This window comes from Rhinolophus ferrumequinum, chromosome 2 (assembly GCF_004115265.2).
Source record: "Rhinolophus ferrumequinum isolate MPI-CBG mRhiFer1 chromosome 2, mRhiFer1_v1.p, whole genome shotgun sequence".
Taxonomy (NCBI): Eukaryota; Metazoa; Chordata; class Mammalia; order Chiroptera; family Rhinolophidae; genus Rhinolophus; species Rhinolophus ferrumequinum.
The window spans coordinates 106,644,778-106,666,025 of NC_046285.1; the positions used below are offsets into that span (position 1 = coordinate 106,644,778).

Below are 21,248 nucleotides of genomic sequence, written 5' to 3' on the forward strand. Positions count from 1 at the left end.
ACCAGAACAAACAGGCGTGGCTGCGCCAACATTTTATGGACACTGGAATTTGAATTGCGTATGATTTTCGTGTATCATGAAGTACTGTTTTTCTTTTGGTTTTCTTCAACCATTCAAAACTGTAAAAACCATCAACTCACAGGACTTGGCAATCTGGCCTGCAGGACAGTTTGCTGAGCCGTCTTAAGCCAAGACATTGACAAGACCAAACTTAAACTTCTCCGAAAACCAAGAATTTCAAAGCAGATTACTGATGAGAACACTCCCTGGGCCAGTACCAACAAGATCAGGTCCCTTCCACAGGACCCCGGCCCGGGCACGTGCCCTGGGGGTCACGCCCACCCCGTACCCCAGCACTCCCTCCGTTCTGGGCATCGCCATTCGGCCCCAAGCACCCCCCTTTGCTCTTAAACTAGTCTCGCCCAACCCGACTCTCAGCACATCACAAACAGCAGTTTTCAGACAGATGTTTCAAACAAGGCACTCAGGAACAATTTTAAGTATCCAGCTTTTGATACACGAAACGATGTGCTTCCAAGTACCCCACGAAACCCCACACCAAACAGCTCTTTTCCTCAAATCAAAAAGCGAACATTTCGGTCACAAACAATACACTCATCCAAACGGTTTTGCTCAGTGTACTTTGAAATTAGTTCCACATGTTGCTGATAAACATTTCCAGAAGGTACTAAAAGCTCACCTTTATTGATCGGTGATTAGAATTCGGCCGACACCCCTGCTCTCTGTGACACGTGCCCGAAGCTGAAACTAAGATAATAAATACACGTAATGTCCCAGACCTTCCCTGCACGATTCAGTCCTGCCGCAGACGTCCTCACCCGGAAAGGCCCTCTCGCCTGCGCTGTCCACGAGGGCTCCACGCCGGGTTGCCTGCAGCTGTGCCAAGCAGACGGGGCCACTCGCGGCATGGGGACGGGGACGTGGCACAAGGCTGGGGTGAGGAAGGAGCTGAGCACTTAATTCTGTAGGTTTCAAGGCCCCGCGTGGCGTGGCGAGCGGCAGCCGGAAGGGCGAGACGCCAGGAACAAGAAGAAAACGTCTATCTCACCGGTGTAGAAACGTCTGCTCAGGGATTTCCCCTGGAGGACAACCCCCAGAGTATGTGGCGTCCTCCAGTCTGAAGGTCAAGTGCTCCCAGGCACAGAGCGGCTCACGGGGGGGGGGGCCTCCATTAAGCTGATACCCCATCCAGCTTCCCTTCAACCAGAAAGCTGCTCAGAACACGAGCAGAAGAGCCTCTGCTCAGCGACAGAATGTTCTGGAGCCCGGGCACCGTCTAGTTGTGGGGATACCCCCGGAGGCTACCGTCCACTGAGCTGGTGTGGACCCCACTGCCACCAAGTGTAAGTGGACAGTGATGTCCCATTTTCTTCTTACAGGCAGCTGCTGGCAGGGAGGGGACAAGTTAAGTCTGCTTTGCTTTCGGAGGCCGGGAGCCGTCCGTGCCTAGGACGGGCAGCTGCGGGACGCCTGGCCGGCCCTCACCCTCTTGGTCTGCCCGTTGGGCCCGGACGGCAGATCCCTGCGTCGCTTCTGCTGCTGCTGCTGCAGCCTCTCCTCCTTCTTCTTCAGGTAAGTGGTCATGTGGTCGAAGGTGGCCTTGTAGAGACTGCTGAAGCCGTCGTCCGCGCCAGCAGAGCCTGTGTGGGAAGGACAAGAACACATGCCAGCTGGACGGTGACTTGGGACGCTGCCTCTGGCGGATCCGCTGGGCCCCCGGGGACCCCTGCAACAGGGAAGTGACCCCGTGACCACCTGGAGTTCTCTGTGGACTGGGGGCACCTTCTTCTAGGTGGCCACACTGGCTGGACCTTGGACTCGCCTCTAACCAACGATAAAAGTCGGCCGTGCCTGAGACCACCTCGCCCCAGTGGGAAACGCCACACGCCCATCAGTGACAAACACCTGTGCCCACACGCGTGCCGGCCGTCCCTGCTCCCTCAGCTCTCCCGCCCTCCTGTGACTGTCAAGGTCAGCTCTCTTCCTCTGTGCTCTCTGCCCCCACCTGCACCGTAGACTTCTTAGGAAACCAAGCACGGTGAGGGCCTGACCCTGAATGAGGTGACCCTCAGGACGTGCAGGCCCCAAGCCCAGGCGGCGAGGACGGCACGTGCCAGGCAGGGAGCGCCCTGTTAGTGCCGCTGTGTGTCCCCCACCCCCGCACTCCTGGCCCCAACAGTCCTGCCATAGAGCCACTTTTAAAAGGAAGTTGGATGGAAGTTAACCCTGGGACACAAAGCCAACGCGTCCCCACAAGGACACTTTCCCCCAGATGCTGCTTCGCTGCTCCTGTGAACAAAATGCTCATGTTGGCATCTCTCCAAAGCTCCGAGGAACCGACCTCTACGGCGGAGGGGTGCAGTCTGGCTCTGAGCAGAGTGCTGGGCAATGATTTATTTGGACGAAGGCACCGGAATTCCAGTGCCAGGTTGCAAACACCCCTCCAGACACTGTTGCTTCAAGTCTCTGCCCGAGAGAAGCGTGAGGGAACAGCCAGGGGCTGTGCATCAGGGCCTGCCCTCTCACCAGCGCAGGCAGTGGGGACTCACCGCCCTAACGTGCGACGGGACTCCCTACTGGAGCCACACTCTGCACTCACGTGGCCCTGACTGATGGGACTCCGCTCCCTCCTCGTGGAACGTGGCCGCTCGTGGGGTGAGCTGCTTTCTTTCCGCTGCTCTCCCCCTTCCCTCAGCCTGGTGTTCCTATTAGGACCCCACTGGGCCAGGGGGACACTGGGTGGCCCCATGGGTTGTCCTCATGCCTGACCTTCTGGCCGGGAAAACTGCACACACTGTGGAGTCGCTCAGTGCCACCAGTTGGGGACTGGGAGTGGCTCCCACCCCATCTGGGGACTTCTAACACCCAGCCCTGAAGGCAGAGGCGACTGTGACCCCGGTTCCCATGCAGCTCAACTGCCCCGATACAGATCCCCAACACGGACCCCCGACATGGACCCCTGACATGGGTCCCTGACACAGACCCTCGACACGGATCCCTGACACGGACCCCCGACACGGATCCCCGAAAGGGGTCCCCGACACGGACCCCCGACACGGACCCCCGACACGGATCCCTGACACGGGGTCCTGACACCAAGTCACACCCAGCCTTTGTGCCCGGTGTGGGTTACCTCCTCGGTGCCCCCACCAGGGACACGCCCCTCCCACACACCCTATGTCCTCACAGCTTCCTATTCTACGTCTCTTTCTAGAATCTCCTGTGCCTGGCCGCAGTCGGAGGTCACCCCAAAAGGCGGGCCGCGCGTCCTCACCTTCAAGCATGGCCCAGTTCCCGCGAAGGTGAGCGCAGACTTTCTTCACTGTGGCATTTTCAGGAACAGACTGAGAGGCAAATGGAAAGCTGGGATCAGAAGGGGCTGCTGGCACAGTAATGGGCAGACGTGCTGAGGGGCCGGGCAAGGGGCCGGGCAAGGGGCCCCGTGAATCTCTATGTGAAGGCCAGGTGAGTCTGCATGCCGTTCCCACCACATCTCGCCAGGATGAAAGGCCACGACCCAAGGGCTGCCGGCGTTTCAGGTGCTGGCTCATCACGTGGGGCTTTATCTAAGGAGCCTGGCACACCTGACAGGTACCAGCTGGTGGCATTCACTGCCACTTTTCCGATAAAAGTCCTGAAAGGTTCAGGGGCATCTGCAGAGCACTCAGTCAGGTGAGCGTCTGTGAAGGGCAGGACAGTCTGCAAAGGGCTTTGGCGTGCTCTGTGTGGGTTCTCCCCAAGGCTGTCTCACGGGACAGGAAAGAGATGACATCCCCACTTTACAGGTGAGCAAGCCAACTCAGAGCAGGCGCGGGGTCCGCCCACAGGCCACACGCCTCCCAGTGCTCCTGGGGCTCCTGACCATGGGACCATGGCCCCGGGAGGCCATGCTGAACCTGTAAAGGTTAGGTGCACACACCAAGTGTCGGCTTCTCTACTAAAAAAGCGGGCTGACTGGGATAGTCATGGAGAAAACACGCCAACGACGGCGATCCCCCAAAAGTCCACTGCAGGATTCACGACACTGGACAATTTGGCCAGGCACCCCAGCTACCTTCTCCCAGGTCACAAGCCCTACAACTACATCCCAGGACACACCTCTGGCACCAACATGTGATCAAGCTGAAAGGGGTGACAGCTATTGCCCCATGCCCCCGCCCCCACCCCAGGCTCAGGGGACACACATCTCACCTGCCACTGGCCATCCTCGGGCCTGCAGAGCACCAGGGGGGCTTCCCGGCAGTCCTGCAGCACCCACAGCCCCTGGGTCTCCTCGAAAGCAATGTCCCACACTCTGTGCTGGAAGGACAGCTGCTGCTTGTAAACCAGCTGCTGTCTGGGGACATCAAGCTGGAAGATGTAGACCACAGGAATACTTCCCAGGAGGAAAGAAAGCAGACTCGTTACCACTCCCACAGGCTGGAGGCATTGCCTAGCCCCAGGGCTGCCCCCAGCGAGCAGACGCGGGCCCTCGCCAACGTGTTGGCTGTCACCACAGGGAGACTGCGCCAGGAGCACCCCGCCGAGCGGCTCCAGCTGCCTGAGCCACAGGCTGAGATACGGAGCGTTCGTGTCACTAAAGGGGCAGCTTGTTACGCAGCAAAGACAAGTAATACAGGACAGACGGGAAGAGTGTAGAGAAGCCGACCGTGCCACCGCGTGCGGGGCAGCAGCCAGCACTTTCACCCTCCCTGAACCTGCATCCTATTTCTAAGACAAACTAAGACTCCCTCCTAAGACTGCTCACAAGGACAAGTGAGAAGTTTAGAGAGCACAACAGGTGCTCAGGGGGAACAGCTGGATGGCATATGCGCCTGAGTCCATCCCTTCGACCACCAGGCCTCGGGTGGCCCTGCGTGACCGGCCCTTGGGTGGCCCTGACTGAGGCAGTGCTCTTGGGTGGGATTCGATGACACACAGAAGACCAGCTGGAGGTCATGTTGATCCCTTAAGCTGGTGGATTTAAATGGCATGCAAGAGAATGCCAGCATACAGGAACCCACAGCCACACGCCACAGCAACCTCAGAATGTGGACCCCAACAGTGTCGCTAAAGCCTCCCGATTCAGAAGACAGACCATGTGGCCAGTGGATCCATCTCTGCAGTCCTCCCTCCCTCCCGGGCTTGTGGGAACCGGAAGCCGTGAGCTCACCAGTCACACAGCAGCGCCACGCAGCTCTGCCGGCCCCAGTAAGTGATCCTAGATGCGGCAAACCTCTGAAAGGAAAAGCACAGCTTAGTAGCACGGCAGGGACCCGACGCAGGACCGTTCTGTTCCACCTGAGAGCAAACGCTGCAAGACTGACAGTCCTCACAGGTGCTCCAGGGAGAAAAAAGGCAGAGCCTGCACATTCTGGAAACCAGTGAGGGAAAAGGAAGGAGAGGGCTGGCCGCCCATGTCACAGGAGCTCCAACGTGATGGGCAGAACGTAAAAGCCCTCCATGGCTCTGGCCCTGCCTCCAGGCATGGAATGTCTCCAAAGCCAGAAGACTTGGTCAAAAAGCAAGCACAAGAGGGAACAGAGAACACCAGGGGAAGCAGGAGACTTCAGTGCAGACATAACTGCCTGCGGCACCCACACGCCCAGCGGCGGAAACACTGGACACCAGTCCAGAGAAGTGCAGAGGGAAGGGCCTGCCACTCACCCAGCCTGGCCCACGCAGGGGATCCCAGGCGGGGAGCGAGGCATCCGAGAGGCTGGACGTGGTCCCCTCTCCCCCATGTGCTCCCTTCACCCTTAGAAGAGGCTCCCATGAACCTCGCCACCCCCGGGCATGGGGTTAAGTAAAGGCACAAGGAAGCAAAGAAGTTACCAGAACAAATCAGGTTGGTTACGGCCTCCAGGCAGGACACCAGGAGCCCCCTACAGCGGCTCGGCTGGTTCCTTGGGGCCCTGGCCTGAGTGAGGCCTGGCCTGCCTGCTTTGAGGCCCCATGAGGGCGGCTGCCCAGGGTGGTCTCCGGGTAGACCAGGGAAACAAGAAGCCAAGCTGAGGACCAGGCAGAGAAGCCCTTCACTTCACACCCAGGTCTGTGACACATGTGAGAGAGCCGAGTTCCCGAGGGCTGGCAGGTGCCACATGGGGACTTCAGGGGAAAGTGCACAGCGCCCCTGGGGACAGGCAGAGGGCATCCTGGTCATCACCAACCCTGGGGCCAGCTCTGCAGGCCCGAGTAGACGTGATGGTAGACCCTGCCCTCCCCAGCAGGCCCGGGGAAGCCGATGGGGCCGTCCACGTGTGACTAACCCAAACCCTGTCCTCGCAGGATACCTCACAGCTAGGTGCCCACAAGCACAGAATCCCACGCACCCCGAAAGGCCACCCACACCTTCCCCCAAAAAATCCCCTTGCCAACTGAAGGCCCATGTGACCTGACCTGGGGGGTCATGAAATTAATCCAGGATGGACAACAGAGAATGCTGGGTGGGTGCTCAGCCTGCTGCCCGGCTCATAAACCCCCAGAGCAAAGTCTTGGCTCCAGCTCCACTGTTTTTTCCATTTCTAAGCGGATTAGAGGCCTTTCCGTAAATTAGTCGCTCGAATGCAAATGTGGTTAAGATATAAATTATTTCCCCTTACAAGACTAGGTATCTTCAGAATCTGAAATACACAACTTCCCTCAAGCTAAAATAAAGTCTGCACCAAGCAAAGAAACACTGCCAATGTAAGACTGTTTTTTCCACAGGATCCCAGGAGCCCTGCCAGCCTCCCCAGAAAGCAGAGACCAACTTGGGGTTACCTTGTCGCCCCAGGGCTCCGCCGGCTCCTGCAGGCTGGGCAGGTGACAGCAGTGCAGCTCTCGGCCGTGTCTGTATTCCCAGAGCCTCAGAGTGCTATCCTGCAAACAAAGACCAGTCAGCACGCCTCTCACGGAACACGACACCCCCACCCCAGGATCCAGGCTTCCACCAGGTCGTTGGGACAGGACTCAGCAATGGCCAGAGCACCTTCCCCAACACAGCTCTCTGCTCTAAAGAGCTCATGCAAATCATTCAGGAAAACGGGTGACCCCTGCACGGAGAAATGGGCAAAGGGCACGAGACAACCTGATGTCATCACCAGGTCAGACATTGCTGCACTTAGGCAAAAAATGACACATGTATACACACATGTGCATGCATACACACGTGTGCACACACATGCATGTGTGCACATACACACGTGCACACATGCATGCACATACACATACATGCACATAGGTGATCGTGCATTCGCACAAGGGGAAACACTTGGGGTTTCTGAGTGTGTCGCAGCAGTGGTGATGGAACCCAGGTCCGTCTAGGACTCAGAAAGGGCGTCTTATCAGCTGCTTTCATTGGGATCACGATTACCGATGTAACTACAGCCCTCAGAACAGACTCCCTGCACATGTGCTGTAGCGACACACACACACACACACACACACACACACACACACACACACACTCACACCCAGCTCCACAGCCCAGAAAACAAGCACCATCTAGTGGAGGACCGCTGGTAAAAAGGGACACGCTGACTTCTGAGCCACCACAGGGAACAAGACAAGCTCCTTGTGGGGGACCCACCCGCTGAGGGACCTGGAGGGCCGCGTGGGAGCCACGCACTTACCCCGGACGAGGACAGAAGCAGCTCGGGATGTTCGGGCACCACACAGATGCGGCTCACAAACCTATAGCACAGGAGAAGCTCAGTGAGCGGGGCCCCAAACCCGCCCTCCAACAAACACGGCACCGCGTGACCCGTGTCACTGGTGTGTCCTCGTGGATGCCATAGGAAGCCATTCTCGGGACCCCAACAACACAATAGCCTCCAAGCAAGCACGGCCCCCAGGTCCAGATGCGCTCCCCAGCCACACCTGCCAGAAAGATCAACGAGTGTCTGTGTCCCTCTGAGCTGCCTGGAGACCCTCCCTGAAGGTCCATGATGGCGGGACCCCCGGGGTGAGACACGGAGGCCAGTGGGGGGTGGAGGAGAGCACAGCGCTCCTCCGTCATCCCTGCTGTCCCTTAGCCCCAGGCAGCCCGAACAACCACCTGTCCTCAGACACCCGGCTCGGGTCCCGGACTTGTCACACACTCTCCACCCCAAGGGGGGACGCGGTTGCATGTCGGATCACTAACACGCAGGCTCCCGGGACCCCCACCGCGCAGCCTTCCCGAGGGCGCACAGGGCTCTAATCTCAGGAGCTCAGAAAGGGAGAAGCCCACATTGTAGGTCGATGCAGCCGGAGTCAGTCACCTCAAACTCTCAGCAGGAAGAAAGCGGAAACCAGGCCTTCCCTAGGTGTTAGGGATTCTTGCGAGCCACTGATGATTTGTCACTCACTCACTGACACATCTCCCGAGCACCGGCTACGCGCCAGGCATGGCCCGAGACTCGAGTGGCCAGCAGCAGCTCAGCCCCGGTGTCTGCTCACATTTGCTACTAGTGACCATGTCAAAAAACTAAACAGACGGGTGAAATGAACTTCCATACCATGTTTTTACTTAATATATCCAAGATATCGTTTCAATCTGCAATCAGTGTAACAAATAATGAGCCATTTTTACATCCTTTTCCATTCTAAGTCTCTGAAGTCAGGTGTTTTACACTAAAGGGCAGGCCTCCCTTCAGACTGACCAGCTGCAGGCTGAAGAAAAGCACAGAACAGAGGGGACGGGGGGAGGGGGTGCTTCCTGAGAAGGCAGGTGGCAGAAAGCCGAGGGGGTGAAGGAATGCCCAGAGCTGTGGGTCCTGTGGGGAAGTGCCCATCAGCAGAAACGCACGTGCAAAGGCCCTGAGACAGGAGTGTGCCAGCGAGACAGTGCCACGGGGCCGAGGGCTTGCAGGCTGTACGAGGTGTTGGATGCCAGAACTGAAGAAAGCCGAAATAAGCCATCACAGGTACAAGCTGAGTGACCTTCTTAACGGCCAATTTTTATATTCCATTCAAAAAAAGGAAACAGAAGCAATCCCAGAATTCAATGAAATCCCTCCAATGTCTTCCAAGGCCTCAAATAATGTATCTGAAAACATTTCAGCCACTCAGAGTGCTCTTCCTCTGTGCACATGATAATCAGGCTTCTGCCCGAGGAGAGGGTATTCCTCAGAAATGCCTCCCTTCAGAACTTCAAAGCCCAGCTGCTGACAGAGCTCACTCACAGAAGTCAGAGATCACAGAGTCAGAGATCACAGAGATCACAAGGGCCTGGGGCCGGAGGCTATTTCATTCTCGGGCAGGTGAAACTACTGAAGTATGTCCCTCGTCCTCAGCACACCACCTAGTGACCGCTGACCACTGCTGGGCACCGCCAGGTGTCTACACTGAGAAAGGGGGGGTATTCCAGAACAAGCCCCCGGGCACCGTGGATGGCGGGTGGCAGGCCTCTCAGCTGTGTGCACATGGGCTCCTGCAGGCACACCCCACACGGAGACCTCAGGGCCAACGAGGAAACTGTCCCCAACACACGTAGAGGAAGGAGGTTCTGACGGCTGCGTGCAACAGGGCTGGCCAGCTGTGAGCCCTGGCCTCGAAGGGAAGCTGCACACGGGACGGTCCCCACTCCCCGAGGCCCAGGGGTCACACAGACGCCAGCTTCCCAACTGAAGGGGCCACCCCTGTGCTTTCAGCCTGAACTTCCTCCCTGGGAGGCCGGCGGGCGGGCGGGCGGGCGGGCGGGCAGGAGACTCACTCGGTGTGCCCCAGGCAGAAGGCCTCGATGCTGTGCGGTGCCAGGGCCCAGCTCACCCGGATCTTCTCGTCCCGGTCAGCGGTGAGGACGAAGCGGTCATCCGGACTCACGGCCTGTGTGCCGGGGGAGGAAGAGCGGGGCGCTCGTGGGACTGCATCCCATTCCTCGTCCACACTGATGCCGCGGCTCCTACACACGTCTCCTTGCTGCCACCCACCTCTCCCCCCACCCCCGCACGCCGGGTCCCCCCTCCCTCCTATTCCACATGTCCAGCCAGTCACCAAGTCCTGGTGACCTGTCTTTCCCCTCTTGTTCCTAAGTGTCCCCAAGGGGATCCCCCCAACTCCAGCAGCCAGTGGCTACAGCCCAGCCTCTACTGGGCCTCTCGGTGCCTCCGGTGGGACAGCTCCTGGCTCGGGGGCCGGGAGGGGCTGGGGTGATGCCCACGAACACGGGGGACGAGCTCAGGCCTCGTGACTGTGCCTGCTCTTCCCACCCCCTCCACCGTGTCCCAGACCTGGGCTGACCCTCCAGTCCGGAACCAGCCAGCCCCCTCCTAACTCACCGTGCCGTTGGCTTCACCTACCAAATTCCAGCTGTCCTGCTCACAGCCCTGCTTCCGGAGACCCCACACCCACCCAGACCCTTGTGCGACCCCTGCCCCACCCCCCGAGCTCAGCTCTCCGTGCACCTACCACGTCCAGCAACATGGACAGGTGCCCAAGTTCAAGCTTGCCGCAGCCGTGGGGCTCGAGCACCGAAAAGGAGTAAACGTCCCCAGACTTGTCTGCCACCAAGACCTTCTCCTCGGAGGCTGTGAACGTCAGGGCCGTGCACCTCCTCACCACGGTCCTAGGAGGCGGGAGAGATTCAAAAACTGCTCCTCACGGCAGACTCTGGGCGGGGGGACCTACACGTTCTGTACGAAATCCCCCCACCTTACTGTACGTGCGAACACTGTCGTAACACAATGTCAGGGGAGCTGCTCCTGGCCCCAGCACCTCGACGGCACATCTGGGGGTGACGGCAGCGGCCGCATAAAGCCCAAGGCCTCAGGCACCCCCACCCCGGGGCCTCCTGGCAGCTTCCCATCCAGTACCTGCGAGCCACACTGCACCCCCACCCTCAGAGACAACCCACGCCTGGCTGTGCCGAGGTGGGCCAGGAACCCCACATGCGGCACGTGCACGTGGACCCCAAGACGGGGTCCCCGATACTGAGAGCTGGGGCGAGACACACGGCACTCCTCTGTCGGGCCTCTCTGGAGGCAGGCCCGCCAGAGGGCTGAGTCCCAGCTCGGTCTCAACGGGCAGGCTCTCAAGTTCAAGTCCTCGATCCGGACTCAGGTCTGTCACCTCTGCAGCTGGTTCAGGAACAGTATCAGAGCGAGAAGCAAAGGCCAGCTCAGGCCCGAGTGCACCGATACAGGCCCACAGCCACACGGGCTCCTCCAGGGGGCAGGGCTCCTGCTGCCGCCTCCGGTCCCCACCCCCAGTTCTACTGGAATCCCTTCCAAGTAGCAGGTGTGCTCTTACAGGCAGGTGCCTGGGCTTTCCATTCTGTATCAGATACAAGCTGTGCCACCGCCTCACACACATACGTCCCCTGTATCCACACTTAGGCACCCTAACAGAAGACCGACAGTCCCTGCTTTCCTCTGTCCCCCAAGGGGGTGGCACTGGACCCCCTTTCCCAATAAAGAGCTGATATCTGTGCACACGGCGCCCAGCTCAGGCCAGCTGGAACTCCAGATGTCAGCTCGACATAGAAACTAACGCTTGTAGGAAGTATGTCCCCCACACAAGGACCAAACAGGACCCAGCACTTCTCAGGAGCAAAAGGACAAAAGGACAGAAAAGGCCGGGGGGTGGCCTCCCAGGCACCAGCCAGCAGGTCGCGGCTGAACCTCCTCCACTCCACTCTGAGCCAGTGGAGCTGCAGAGAGAAGCATAAACATGGAGAAAACAATGACGAGAGACCATCGAGCTGGGGTAAGGTTCACAGAATTCCCTGAGCACCGTGCTTTCAACAGCGAGCGGCCTGTGTGGCGCCAGCCACATGCACACACGCACGCGCTCTAACGGGCCAATGAAGCAGCTGTGACAGCAGGCCACAGCGCCCTGCGGGAGCCCCCAGGACACTCCTCCAGGAGCACTGGGCCTCGGTTCCAAGGAGCTCACCCACCGCCCGCCCCGCAGCACTCCTCCCACCCAGCTCAGCACAGAAATGGCACTCATATCTCGTCCCTTTGTCTTGTGCCAGCTGGGGACTTTCAGCTGCTCAGGCTAAATTCAGCCTGGCAACGATTCTAGGATGGGGCTCAGTACAGAGCAGGTTTGGGGGTTAGGGTCTGGAGAGACAGGCTGCAGAAGGGGGGCAGGTCATCGGCCAGTGGGCGGCCATGTTGCCCCAGGGGCAAAGGCAGAGGCCCCCCCAATCTTCAGCCTCTGCAGGCTCTCAGCACTGTCCCCTCCCTCCACAGTGATGGGGTTCACAGCCCAGTGGGTCCTCGGGCCCCAGGCCCGGCCTGCCCCTCCCCTCTGTCAGTGAGGGGAGCCCCCCGGAGAAGGTGAGCCCTGAAACAGGCCCCAGCTGGTGTGGGGGCCCCGCCCCCCGCCAGGCCCTGACCCCGGGCTCCCCCACTCCACACATTCCAGCAGTGACTCCCCATCTCCAGACCCTGCAGGTAAAACAAACCAGACCTGATTTCCTGGGGCTCTGCCTTTTCCAGAGGCTTCTGTGACTTTAATACACACATTTTATGAAATGGTGCGACTGTGTGTGCGAGGTTCCGCATTAATAAACACTCACATCAAAAGAGAAAACATCACGTCACCCCAGCACCTCATTTTTGGTTCAGAAAACCTCGCTTTAGCCTTGGTTCCAGGCCTGAAGTCTCTCTGACCTGCTCAGTTCAGGGGTTCTCTGCCCTTTGTCATTCTAAACTGTTACTTAAAAAGAACCATCGCTGCCCCCAATTTCCATCTCAATTTTTCCTCCAAACCCTCCAAGGTGCAGTTTTAAAAGCAGCCGCGGTTAAGGAGGCAGCGGCTGCAGAGAGCTGTAAATTCCCGCAGGACGCACTGTACTCCGGGGGGATCCAAAGACCTGCCCACAATTTCCCCGACCTCATGGACCAGCAGACACTGGGGCACCCGGGAGTAGGCCAGGCCCCACCCAGTACATCGTTACGTGGACAGAGACCACAGGTCTTTGAAAAGCTGCCTGCGAGGCGAGTGCGGAGGCCCTGAGCGGCTTCTGTGCACACTGTGCTCCTCACTGAGGGCCAAGACCGTGTGAAAGGAACCGGTGTGGATGGACCACCTACAACCCGTGGAGGGGCCTACGTTCCCTAATCGTGAGCAAACGAGAAAGGGACGCACATGGGGAAGCCGCTCACAAGACACGGGGTTCTGCAGGATAAAGGTCGCTGGCCCTCGCTCGTGATGAAGTATACAGGATGCCAACTTCCTTCTATCAGACTCAGAAACCGTCAAGTGTGACACCCCCTGTGCTCGGGGCGGGGGGGGGGGAGGCAGCCTGGGAGTCTCCACCTCGGCTAGTGCCCTTACCTTGGACCTGGCAACCCATTTTGGGGACTTCTACCGATAAGTGACATTTATGACATCTATATATGACAATTCACTGAAGCGCTTTTTAAAATAGCGAAACAAGTGAAACGCAAGTGAAAAATGTCCCTGCACGGCGCCGGCTGAAAGCACTGCGGCCACAACACGGAGCTGCAGACACGTCCCCTCTCCAGTGTCTAACGCGTCAGTCCCTTAGCGCTGATGATTCCATCAAATGGCCTCCGACACACCCTTCAGGCCCTGATGTCACCAGGTCTCCTCTGCTCCAGCCTAAGTGCCCCGCCAACCTGACGGTGACCTTCAGATCCATGACATCCTGGGGGACAATCAGCTCTATGGCATCGTGCTGCCGTCCCCAGCCGGTGGCACTGCCATGGCCTGATAGCTGGTCACCATTGCAGACTCCAGCCCCGCCCCCATCTGCACCTCCCCCAGGTACCCGCTGGCTCCTGAGCACGTGTCTGGCCAGACAGCCTTTACTTGAGCCAAAGAACTCCCACCAGATTCCTTCAGATCATTTGATTTCCATCTGTTGGGGCAACTCCCCTTTAAGAATCCGATAGAAGCTATGGAAGCTCTAGAGACAAACTCAGCAGCCAGTGTCAGAAAGGTAAGATTAGCTGTTACGGACCAAACTATGTCCCCAAAATGCCTAAGCTGGAATTCGATCCCTCCCCATACCTCAGAATGTGGCTGCATTTGGAAAGAGGGCCTTGACAGGTGATTATGGTTAAACGAGGCTGTTTGGCCCTAATCCAGGACGACTGGTGTCCTTACAGGAGGAAATTTTGGGGTACAGAGACACCAGGGGCATGGCACAGAGGGACGCCATGTGACCGGCAGCAACAGGACAGCCATCGACAAGCCAAGGGCGAGGCCTCCAGACAAACCAGCCCTGCCGACGACTCGATCTCAGACGCCCAGCTCCAGAACGGTACCAAATAAATACGTGTTTCACCCTGTGCAGTTTGTCATGGACGTCCGAGCAGACTAAGACAGCTGCCATCTCTGTTCCTGCCGTCACCAGCTTGCTTCCTGTACTCATGTCCCTCCCTCTTCCCCACAGCTTGTGGAAGCAACTCAAAGCCAAGGCCAACTGCAAAGACCCTTCAGGGTCAGAGAAGCTCCAGGCAGAACCCTCAAGACCCCATATCTGGAAAGCACTCCACATCTGTGTTCTAACTAGCTGCTGATGTTCAGGCTATTCTGGCAAAAAGGTGCTGCCTAACGGGCCTTCCAAGCTGAGGACGAGATGACTTCACCGTAGTCAGCTGCAGGAAGCCATTCGTCATCAGTCATGACCTGGACACGTGGCAACACACACTAAGTCCTTCTCCTGGGAAACCTACCTGCCTGTGGGGAGGGGCCTGGACAGGGGGTTGGGGGGAGATTTACACATCACTGCACATCCTTTTCATTGTTTTGTCTTTTCCACTCTTAAATCACGGGCATCCATTGCCTATTTGATATATAAAAATGCACATAAGATAAAAATATTGTTAAGACTTTATTTTTAAGCTGACTGCGGCAGAGGGCAGAGTGGGTATGCCTTGCTTTTGATGCCTCCGGGAATTTGGCGTTTTACTCTTCTCTTAAAAAACAAGATGAAGTAAATCTCTAAAGAGCACAGCTGTCCCCAAACAGGTGTGAGCCAGCTACAAAGGGGAATTCCTTAAGCTGGGTTGCTTAGAAGTTCAAACATTATCACCTGCGCGAGTTTGTCTCTGCTCATCAGGGACCGTTAAACCTTGCAGCCTCAGGGAGGCGGGAATGAGGGGACGGGCAGCCATGTGGGTGTTTCCATCAGTATCACAGCAGAGCTCTTCACCCTCTTCAGGAAACAAGAGAACTTGCACAGAGGACACTGTCAGAGCCGACAGACACTGACATCTGCCCGGCGCCTGTGTCAGCATCACCCACGTCCTCGCCTACACGGGGCTGAGGAGACACGGGGGCTCTCGGGAAGCGAGGGTCCCCAAATCTCCTGTCAGAAGGTGGCAGAGTCAGCCGAGGACTGCGTCAGGCAGAGGAGCGGCTCCAGGGTGGTGGGGAAGAGAGCCGCCGACGCCCCGGACCTGTGCTCTTGCTGTGTCACTACCGTCCTCCCCGAGCCACGCTGCGCTCCCGTCTGTTCTCAGATACTTAGAAGTAAGCGCACTCACTCCCACGAAATCTCACTGAGTTACAGCTGTGGCACAGACGCCTCCTCTTACACAAATCCCCACTCTCAGGGTACACACCGACCTTTATTTCTGCCACCACCGCAAGGCGGAAGGGACACCGGAAAGCAGGCTGGCGCAGTGGCCAGGGCACCGCCTCTGGAGCCAGAGTGACCAGTTTCGGGGCCCAGTTCAACCCTTTCCAAGCTGACTGACTGACTGGCTCGGCTTCTGGACTCCTGGCCAGTGGGTGTGGGGAGAACAAGGCCCCTGTCCCGTGACAGGACCTTCATGAGGATTAAAGCAGGTCACACACACGGAAAGCGCTAAAAACAGTGCCGGGCACGTAAGCGGCGCTACGTGTTAGTTGCTTGACAGTTACTGTTCACTGTTGTTATTGGCAAGTAAGTGTAAGCTGTGCGTTCAACATCGTAATTATTCAACGTTAGCATTTCATACCTGACACTCAGACATTGCCATGGTTTTGTACGGAAAAGAATCAGACGCTTACTGTCATCGGTTAAAGCAAAATAGCTGCCCGACTGGGAGAAGGTGGACGCCAGGATCGTGTCACTCCCCTTATCCACGGGCTGTCCGTCCTCCCTGAGGAAGAGAGAACGGTTAGGACTTACCTGAGAAATTAAGGCTGCGGGATTCCAGGCCAGCCTTGTTCAGTTATATTGCAAGAAGACATAGAACATGCCATGAGGTTCAAGTAGCCAAAATATAAGACATGTTATGGGGAGGTTCAAAACAGCCTCATTTTTAAGGATAAAATCTAACAGAGAAATCTCTCAACATACACACCGGAATCCACAGAGCTAAGCAGGAAGACCCCTCAGAGACCACACGGCCGACTCCCCCACAGACATGAACGAAGACCAGAGGTAGGGATTAAATCATATTTTAAAAAATAAACTGAGCCACAAGACCAGCTCCACTAAAGAAACCCACCACACAAAATCATCGCATTCTGCTTTTCTTACCTTTCGATTAGCGAAAGTTAATTTCATACAACTGCCCCCAACGAATTTAAAATTGATGGCATTATTTAAAGGTGCCAATAAAAGAATCACTGACAGAAACTAATTCAAAATATTTGCAGAAGACCTGATGCTCCTAATGCCTAACTTGAAAATGAGTTCCCCATTTCTTTTCTGAGGTGGTACCTGGTTCACCTACACAGCAAGGTAAAAAGAAATGAAGAATTCGGTGGGAAGGCAACGATTTCCATCTTAGGCTAGCAAGTCCCATTATTCAAACCAAGATCAGGACCTCAAGAGGCCTCCCCGTCATCTCACCCTTTATTTTCTTGTGGCTTCTTTTCTGCAGAGCTGCAATCATATGTGAAGAGGATGTCATCATCACTAAAGAAAAACAACAGATTGTTTTAAAGAAGCACTTTGTTAATAAAAATGCTCATTTCCTTTTTTTCCTGGAGCAGAAAAATATTTGCATGCTCATTAAATTAAGAGTCCTGGCCCCGACAAGAAATTGTCTAGGTACATTATTTCCGGGAACAGTCTCTGGGAGCTTTATTTGCTTAATCTTCTATTTAGATCTGCCATACACACTGGCATGGTTCTGTACAAAAAAATCAGCTAAATAAAACAAACGAGGACAAAAACTCAACAGGAAGTAATATGCGTATATTGTTCCTTCAAGCACCAGAACATCAATGCAAGATGATTGTTAAAAGAAATTGTGTTCTGATATTGTTTTCAGTGGATTTTTGCACCCAAATTTAAAATTGCCATTTCCTGTTTATAAACATGTCTCATCTACCCAAAAAAGCTCCCATGGCTGCCAAGCATTTACCGAAACAGGAATCACCCACCTTCCCCATCAGACCCCAAGGTCTCGTCGCTCTCTCTTTCTCCCACCCACCTCCAGTGCCTGGCATGGGGAAGGCATCTAGTACAAATTTGCAACCTCTAAAGTGACTGTACTCTAAACTCCTTTCACACCGAACACTATAGTATAGGAAGAGGTGTCGTCCTCCCAATGAGAAACTGCGCCTGCCCCTAGATTTCCTCAAAAGGCAAGACAGAAGCAAGCAGATCATGTCTCCCTGTGGCATGTGTTAGATACGGGGGCATCTAAAGCAATCTGGGATGACAGGTTTTATGAAATCTAAATTTTACATCAAACTGGATTTCTGAAACTAAACGCTAACAAAAAGTACTGAGCACACTTGTCCGGCATGTCCTCTGTTTCAACTATGAGGGAATCAAAACCCTGGGGAGGAAGCCGCCAGCTGGCTCAGCTGGTTAGAGTTCGAGCTCTGAGCAGCAGGGCTGTGGGTCCGATTCCCACGTGGGCCAGTGAACTGCGCCTTCCACAACTGGATTGAAGGACGACGACTTGGAGTCCAGCCTGACCAGTACTGACATCATGAGGCTCCTGGGTCAAGACGACCCGAGCAACAAATATTTCCTGATTTCAAAATCCTGGGCGCTGTGTACACACCGGGAAACAATAAGGAAGGAGCGGGAAATTAGGAAAAGCAAAAGCAGAACCATGTGAAGGGCCACCAGGGAGGTACACACTGCAGACTCTGGGGAATGGTGGGCACGGCTGCGACAGACCAAGACGCCTCAGGGCAAGTAGGGTAAGGTCGACAGATGCAAACGAGGAGGAGGGGTCAGGCGCCGCAGCCAGGAGACGGAGGAAGAGGAGAGCGCCGGGAGCTCAGTCAGTCCCAGCAAGTTCCCCAGAGTAAAAACGTCTCCCTCCCTATGCCCCAGGGCGGGTGTGGACTGCACACCTGAGACAGATGACTGGCTCTCCGTCTAAAGCTTTCAACTCTGTATATTAATCTGTATATTAAACTATACATTTGAAAAATGAGATAGACGATTACCTGGAAAAAGATACCAATTACCAAAAATTGTTCAAGAAATAGAAAACCCAGCAGAGAACCATATGATTTCACTGATATGTGGTATATGAACCAAAAACAACAAAAGAACAAGACAAACAAATGAGAAACAAAAACTTACAGACACAGACAATAGTTTAGTGGTTACCAGAGGGTAAGGGGGGTGGGGGGTGGGAGACGAGGGTAAGGGGGATCAAATATATGGTGATGGAAGGAGAACTGACTCTGGGTGGGGAACACACAATGGGATTTATAGATGATGTGTTACAGAATTGTACACCTGAAATCTGTGTAACTTGACTAACAATTGTTACCCCAATAAACTTTAATTAAAAAAAAAGAAATAGAAAACCCAAATAGATTTATACATTAAAGAAAATGAATCCAAATAAAAAATTCTAGCCACAAAATACTTCAACAGTATGACGTCACAGGCACTTTCATCACCTTCGAGGTACAGAAAACGTCTATCTCACCCAAACTAAGAAACAAGAGTCACTGATTTGTAAGCACTGGCACCAACCTAGCCTACGTCGCCCCACCGGGCCGGGCCCCGCGGCCCCCCGAGTCCGACCCAGAGCGCCGCAGACCGGCCAAGGAGTGGGCAGGGCACTGGGCAGGCGGCGAGGGGCGCGCCGGGGGCGGGTCTTGGGAGGACACGGGGGGCAGATGGTCCAGGGCGCGGGCACGCGGCCGGGCCCAGGCGGCGCCGGCGGGTCGGAAGGCGGTAGCGGACTCCCCAGGTGTCACCCCAGCACGGACGCCGCTCGGGCGGCGCAGGGGAATCGGGGTCTCCAGGCCCCGACGCGCGCCCGCAGCCTGGGCTCCCCGCTCCAAGCGCAGACCCCTCACCTGCTCGCAGTGGAGGTGACCAGGAACCGGCTGCCTCCCCGCACCACCAGCGCCTGCCCGCTCAGAGCCAGCCCCGCGGAACTCGCCATGAGTCGGCCCTCGCGCCCCCACCCACGTGCACCGCCCAACGCCGGTGCCGGACGGCGCGGCTCAGTGACGTCACGCGCGGTCGCCGCCAGGTGGCGCGTCCCCGCGCGTCCCCGCGCGCCCCGGCGGAAGCGCGGGCCTGCAGGCGCAGGACGTCGTCTTTCCATCCTCCCGCTGACCCTGGCGTCTTGCCCGCTCCGGCTCGGGCGCGGACCAGATTTGTCGGGATGCCATACAGGGCGCGCGTGCTAACTCTTGTTTAGTGTTGGTCCTTTCCTCCAGACTACCTAGGGGCGGTTCTGGATGTTTCTCGCGCGGTAGCTGGTCTACTTGGTCCGCCTGGTACCTACCTGTTAGGTTCTCGGTAAATATTCCTTCAAGAAATGAGAGGGTTTGGGTTCAGATCCCGGGCCAGGACGTGAGCTCAGAGCTAAGGTCGCCGGAAGTGAGCGCTCGCGTCCTGTGCGCTTAGGAGGCTCCTGAAGCGCTATTTTTCAACTCGAGACACGGCCACTTCCGGTGTCCTTTTGCTCATGGAGTGGCATCGCCCATCACCAGTTACACAGATAGATGGTTTCTCAGGACACGTGGCCCCCATATTACACACTGTTCATCTACTCACTTAAATCCCCCGCCTGGACACCCCTTCTCTCCATCTCCATGGTCTCGGCCATAAGCCAAACCACAGCGATCCCACAGCTTGCTGCTGCCAGCATCTTTCCTGTTCCCCGCGGATCCACTTTCCACACTAAAGCCAGAGAGATCTTTCCGGTACACAAATCTGGTCATTTCCTCCCCATATTTAAACCAAGCGGCTTCTCATTGCTCTCCAGACAAAGACCAAATCCTGATCATGCCCTACGAAACTGCATGTGGTCTGGCTCCCCCCTACTCTGCAGCCTCGGTCCCTGCCAGGCCCAGTCCATTCTCTGTTCTAGCCGGGACTGCCCCTCCAGTTAATCGCACAATGCTCTTACTAACCGCAGGACCTTAGCACATGCTCGCCTTCCTGCCTGAAATGTTCTCCCCTCAACCCCATCTCTCTCCTGTCCCTCATTAATTTCAATCACCCAGTTTCACCCCAGTGGAGTCATCACTTAATCAGGCCAGCCTTTCCTGACCTTCCGTTATCTGCATTCACAGCACTATTTGTTTCATGTCTGTCTCCAGACTACAAATGCCACGAGGACAGGGACTGATGCCTAATTTTGCAGGTCACTGTTGCCCCAGCTTGCAGCGCAATACCTAACATAAATTATGTCAGTGAGTGCTCAATCAACATTTGCTAAGTAAATACATGGAATAACTAATCCACTGTCTTAAAGGAGCAGCTCTTTTCACCTAAGAGTGAAGGGATGATGACAGGCAGGAGGCACTGGAACCCCACTTCCTGTTAGAATCAAGGATGAATTTACACCAAGACTTAAAGGCAGCTGGCAAAACACGATGCTTGGGGCATAGCTGGGCTTCCTTAAAGGCAGTGAGGTAAAAGAAGCTTTCGTGGAGGCAGAATATGGAGGAGAGTCTGTGTATCACAGAACGAAGGATGCAAGGTTGGGGGAAGGGAGGGGAAGAAGGGCAGGAGCAAAGCAGGAGAGTCACACAGAAATCATTGCAAGGGAGAACCAATGGAGGTTCGACACAGTAACCACAGTGCAAGCCGTGGACTGATGCAGCTACAAACCAAGGAGTACCAAAGATGGCTGGCCACCACGAACGCTGGCCGAGGCCAGGCAGGAAGGCTTCTACCCAGAGGATAGTGGCCCTCCTGACACCTTGATTGATGTAGGATACCAGAACTGCAGCTCAATACTTTCCTGTTGTCTTAAGCTGCCCGGTAGTGGCACTTTGTTATGGCAGACCTAGCAAACTAAGACAACATACATTTTCATTTTGAGGACAGTGGTGTTCTAACAACTGACTGCTTACTCAGTGGCAGCGCTCAGCTACTCTGCTCGCCCTTGCTTGGTAATGACATTTGGCCGTTAGGGAGTTGGAAAGTC

At 56.0% G+C, this 21,248-nt stretch overlaps 1 protein-coding gene across 4 annotated transcripts; it reads right to left on the reverse strand.

The window, feature by feature from the left end:
* Positions 1-1,330: 1,330 nt before the first annotated feature.
* On the reverse strand, positions 1,331-19,720 carry WDR4 (WD repeat domain 4). 4 transcript variants are annotated; one of them, XM_033127031.1, is made up of 11 exons: positions 19,596-19,720; positions 16,727-16,792; positions 15,937-16,028; positions 10,372-10,528; positions 9,677-9,789; positions 7,614-7,674; positions 6,763-6,861; positions 5,174-5,238; positions 4,213-4,396; positions 3,296-3,365; positions 1,331-1,661 (listed from the first exon to the last, which is right to left on the reverse strand). In XM_033127031.1, exons 4-11 carry the CDS (start codon positions 10,384-10,386, stop codon positions 1,468-1,470), a joined length of 801 nt encoding a protein of 266 aa, XP_032982922.1. In that variant the 5' UTR covers positions 10,387-10,528; positions 15,937-16,028; positions 16,727-16,792; positions 19,596-19,720; the 3' UTR covers positions 1,331-1,467. The 4 variants fall into 4 exon arrangements, with proteins under 4 accessions (XP_032982922.1, XP_032982895.1, XP_032982914.1 ...); XM_033127004.1 differs by lacking the exon at positions 19,596-19,720 and adding an exon at positions 19,159-19,298 and having other exon boundaries at positions 15,885-16,028; XM_033127023.1 differs by lacking the exons at positions 15,937-16,028; positions 16,727-16,792; positions 19,596-19,720 and adding exons at positions 14,616-14,725; positions 14,975-15,867.
* Positions 19,721-21,248: the final 1,528 nt, after the last annotated feature.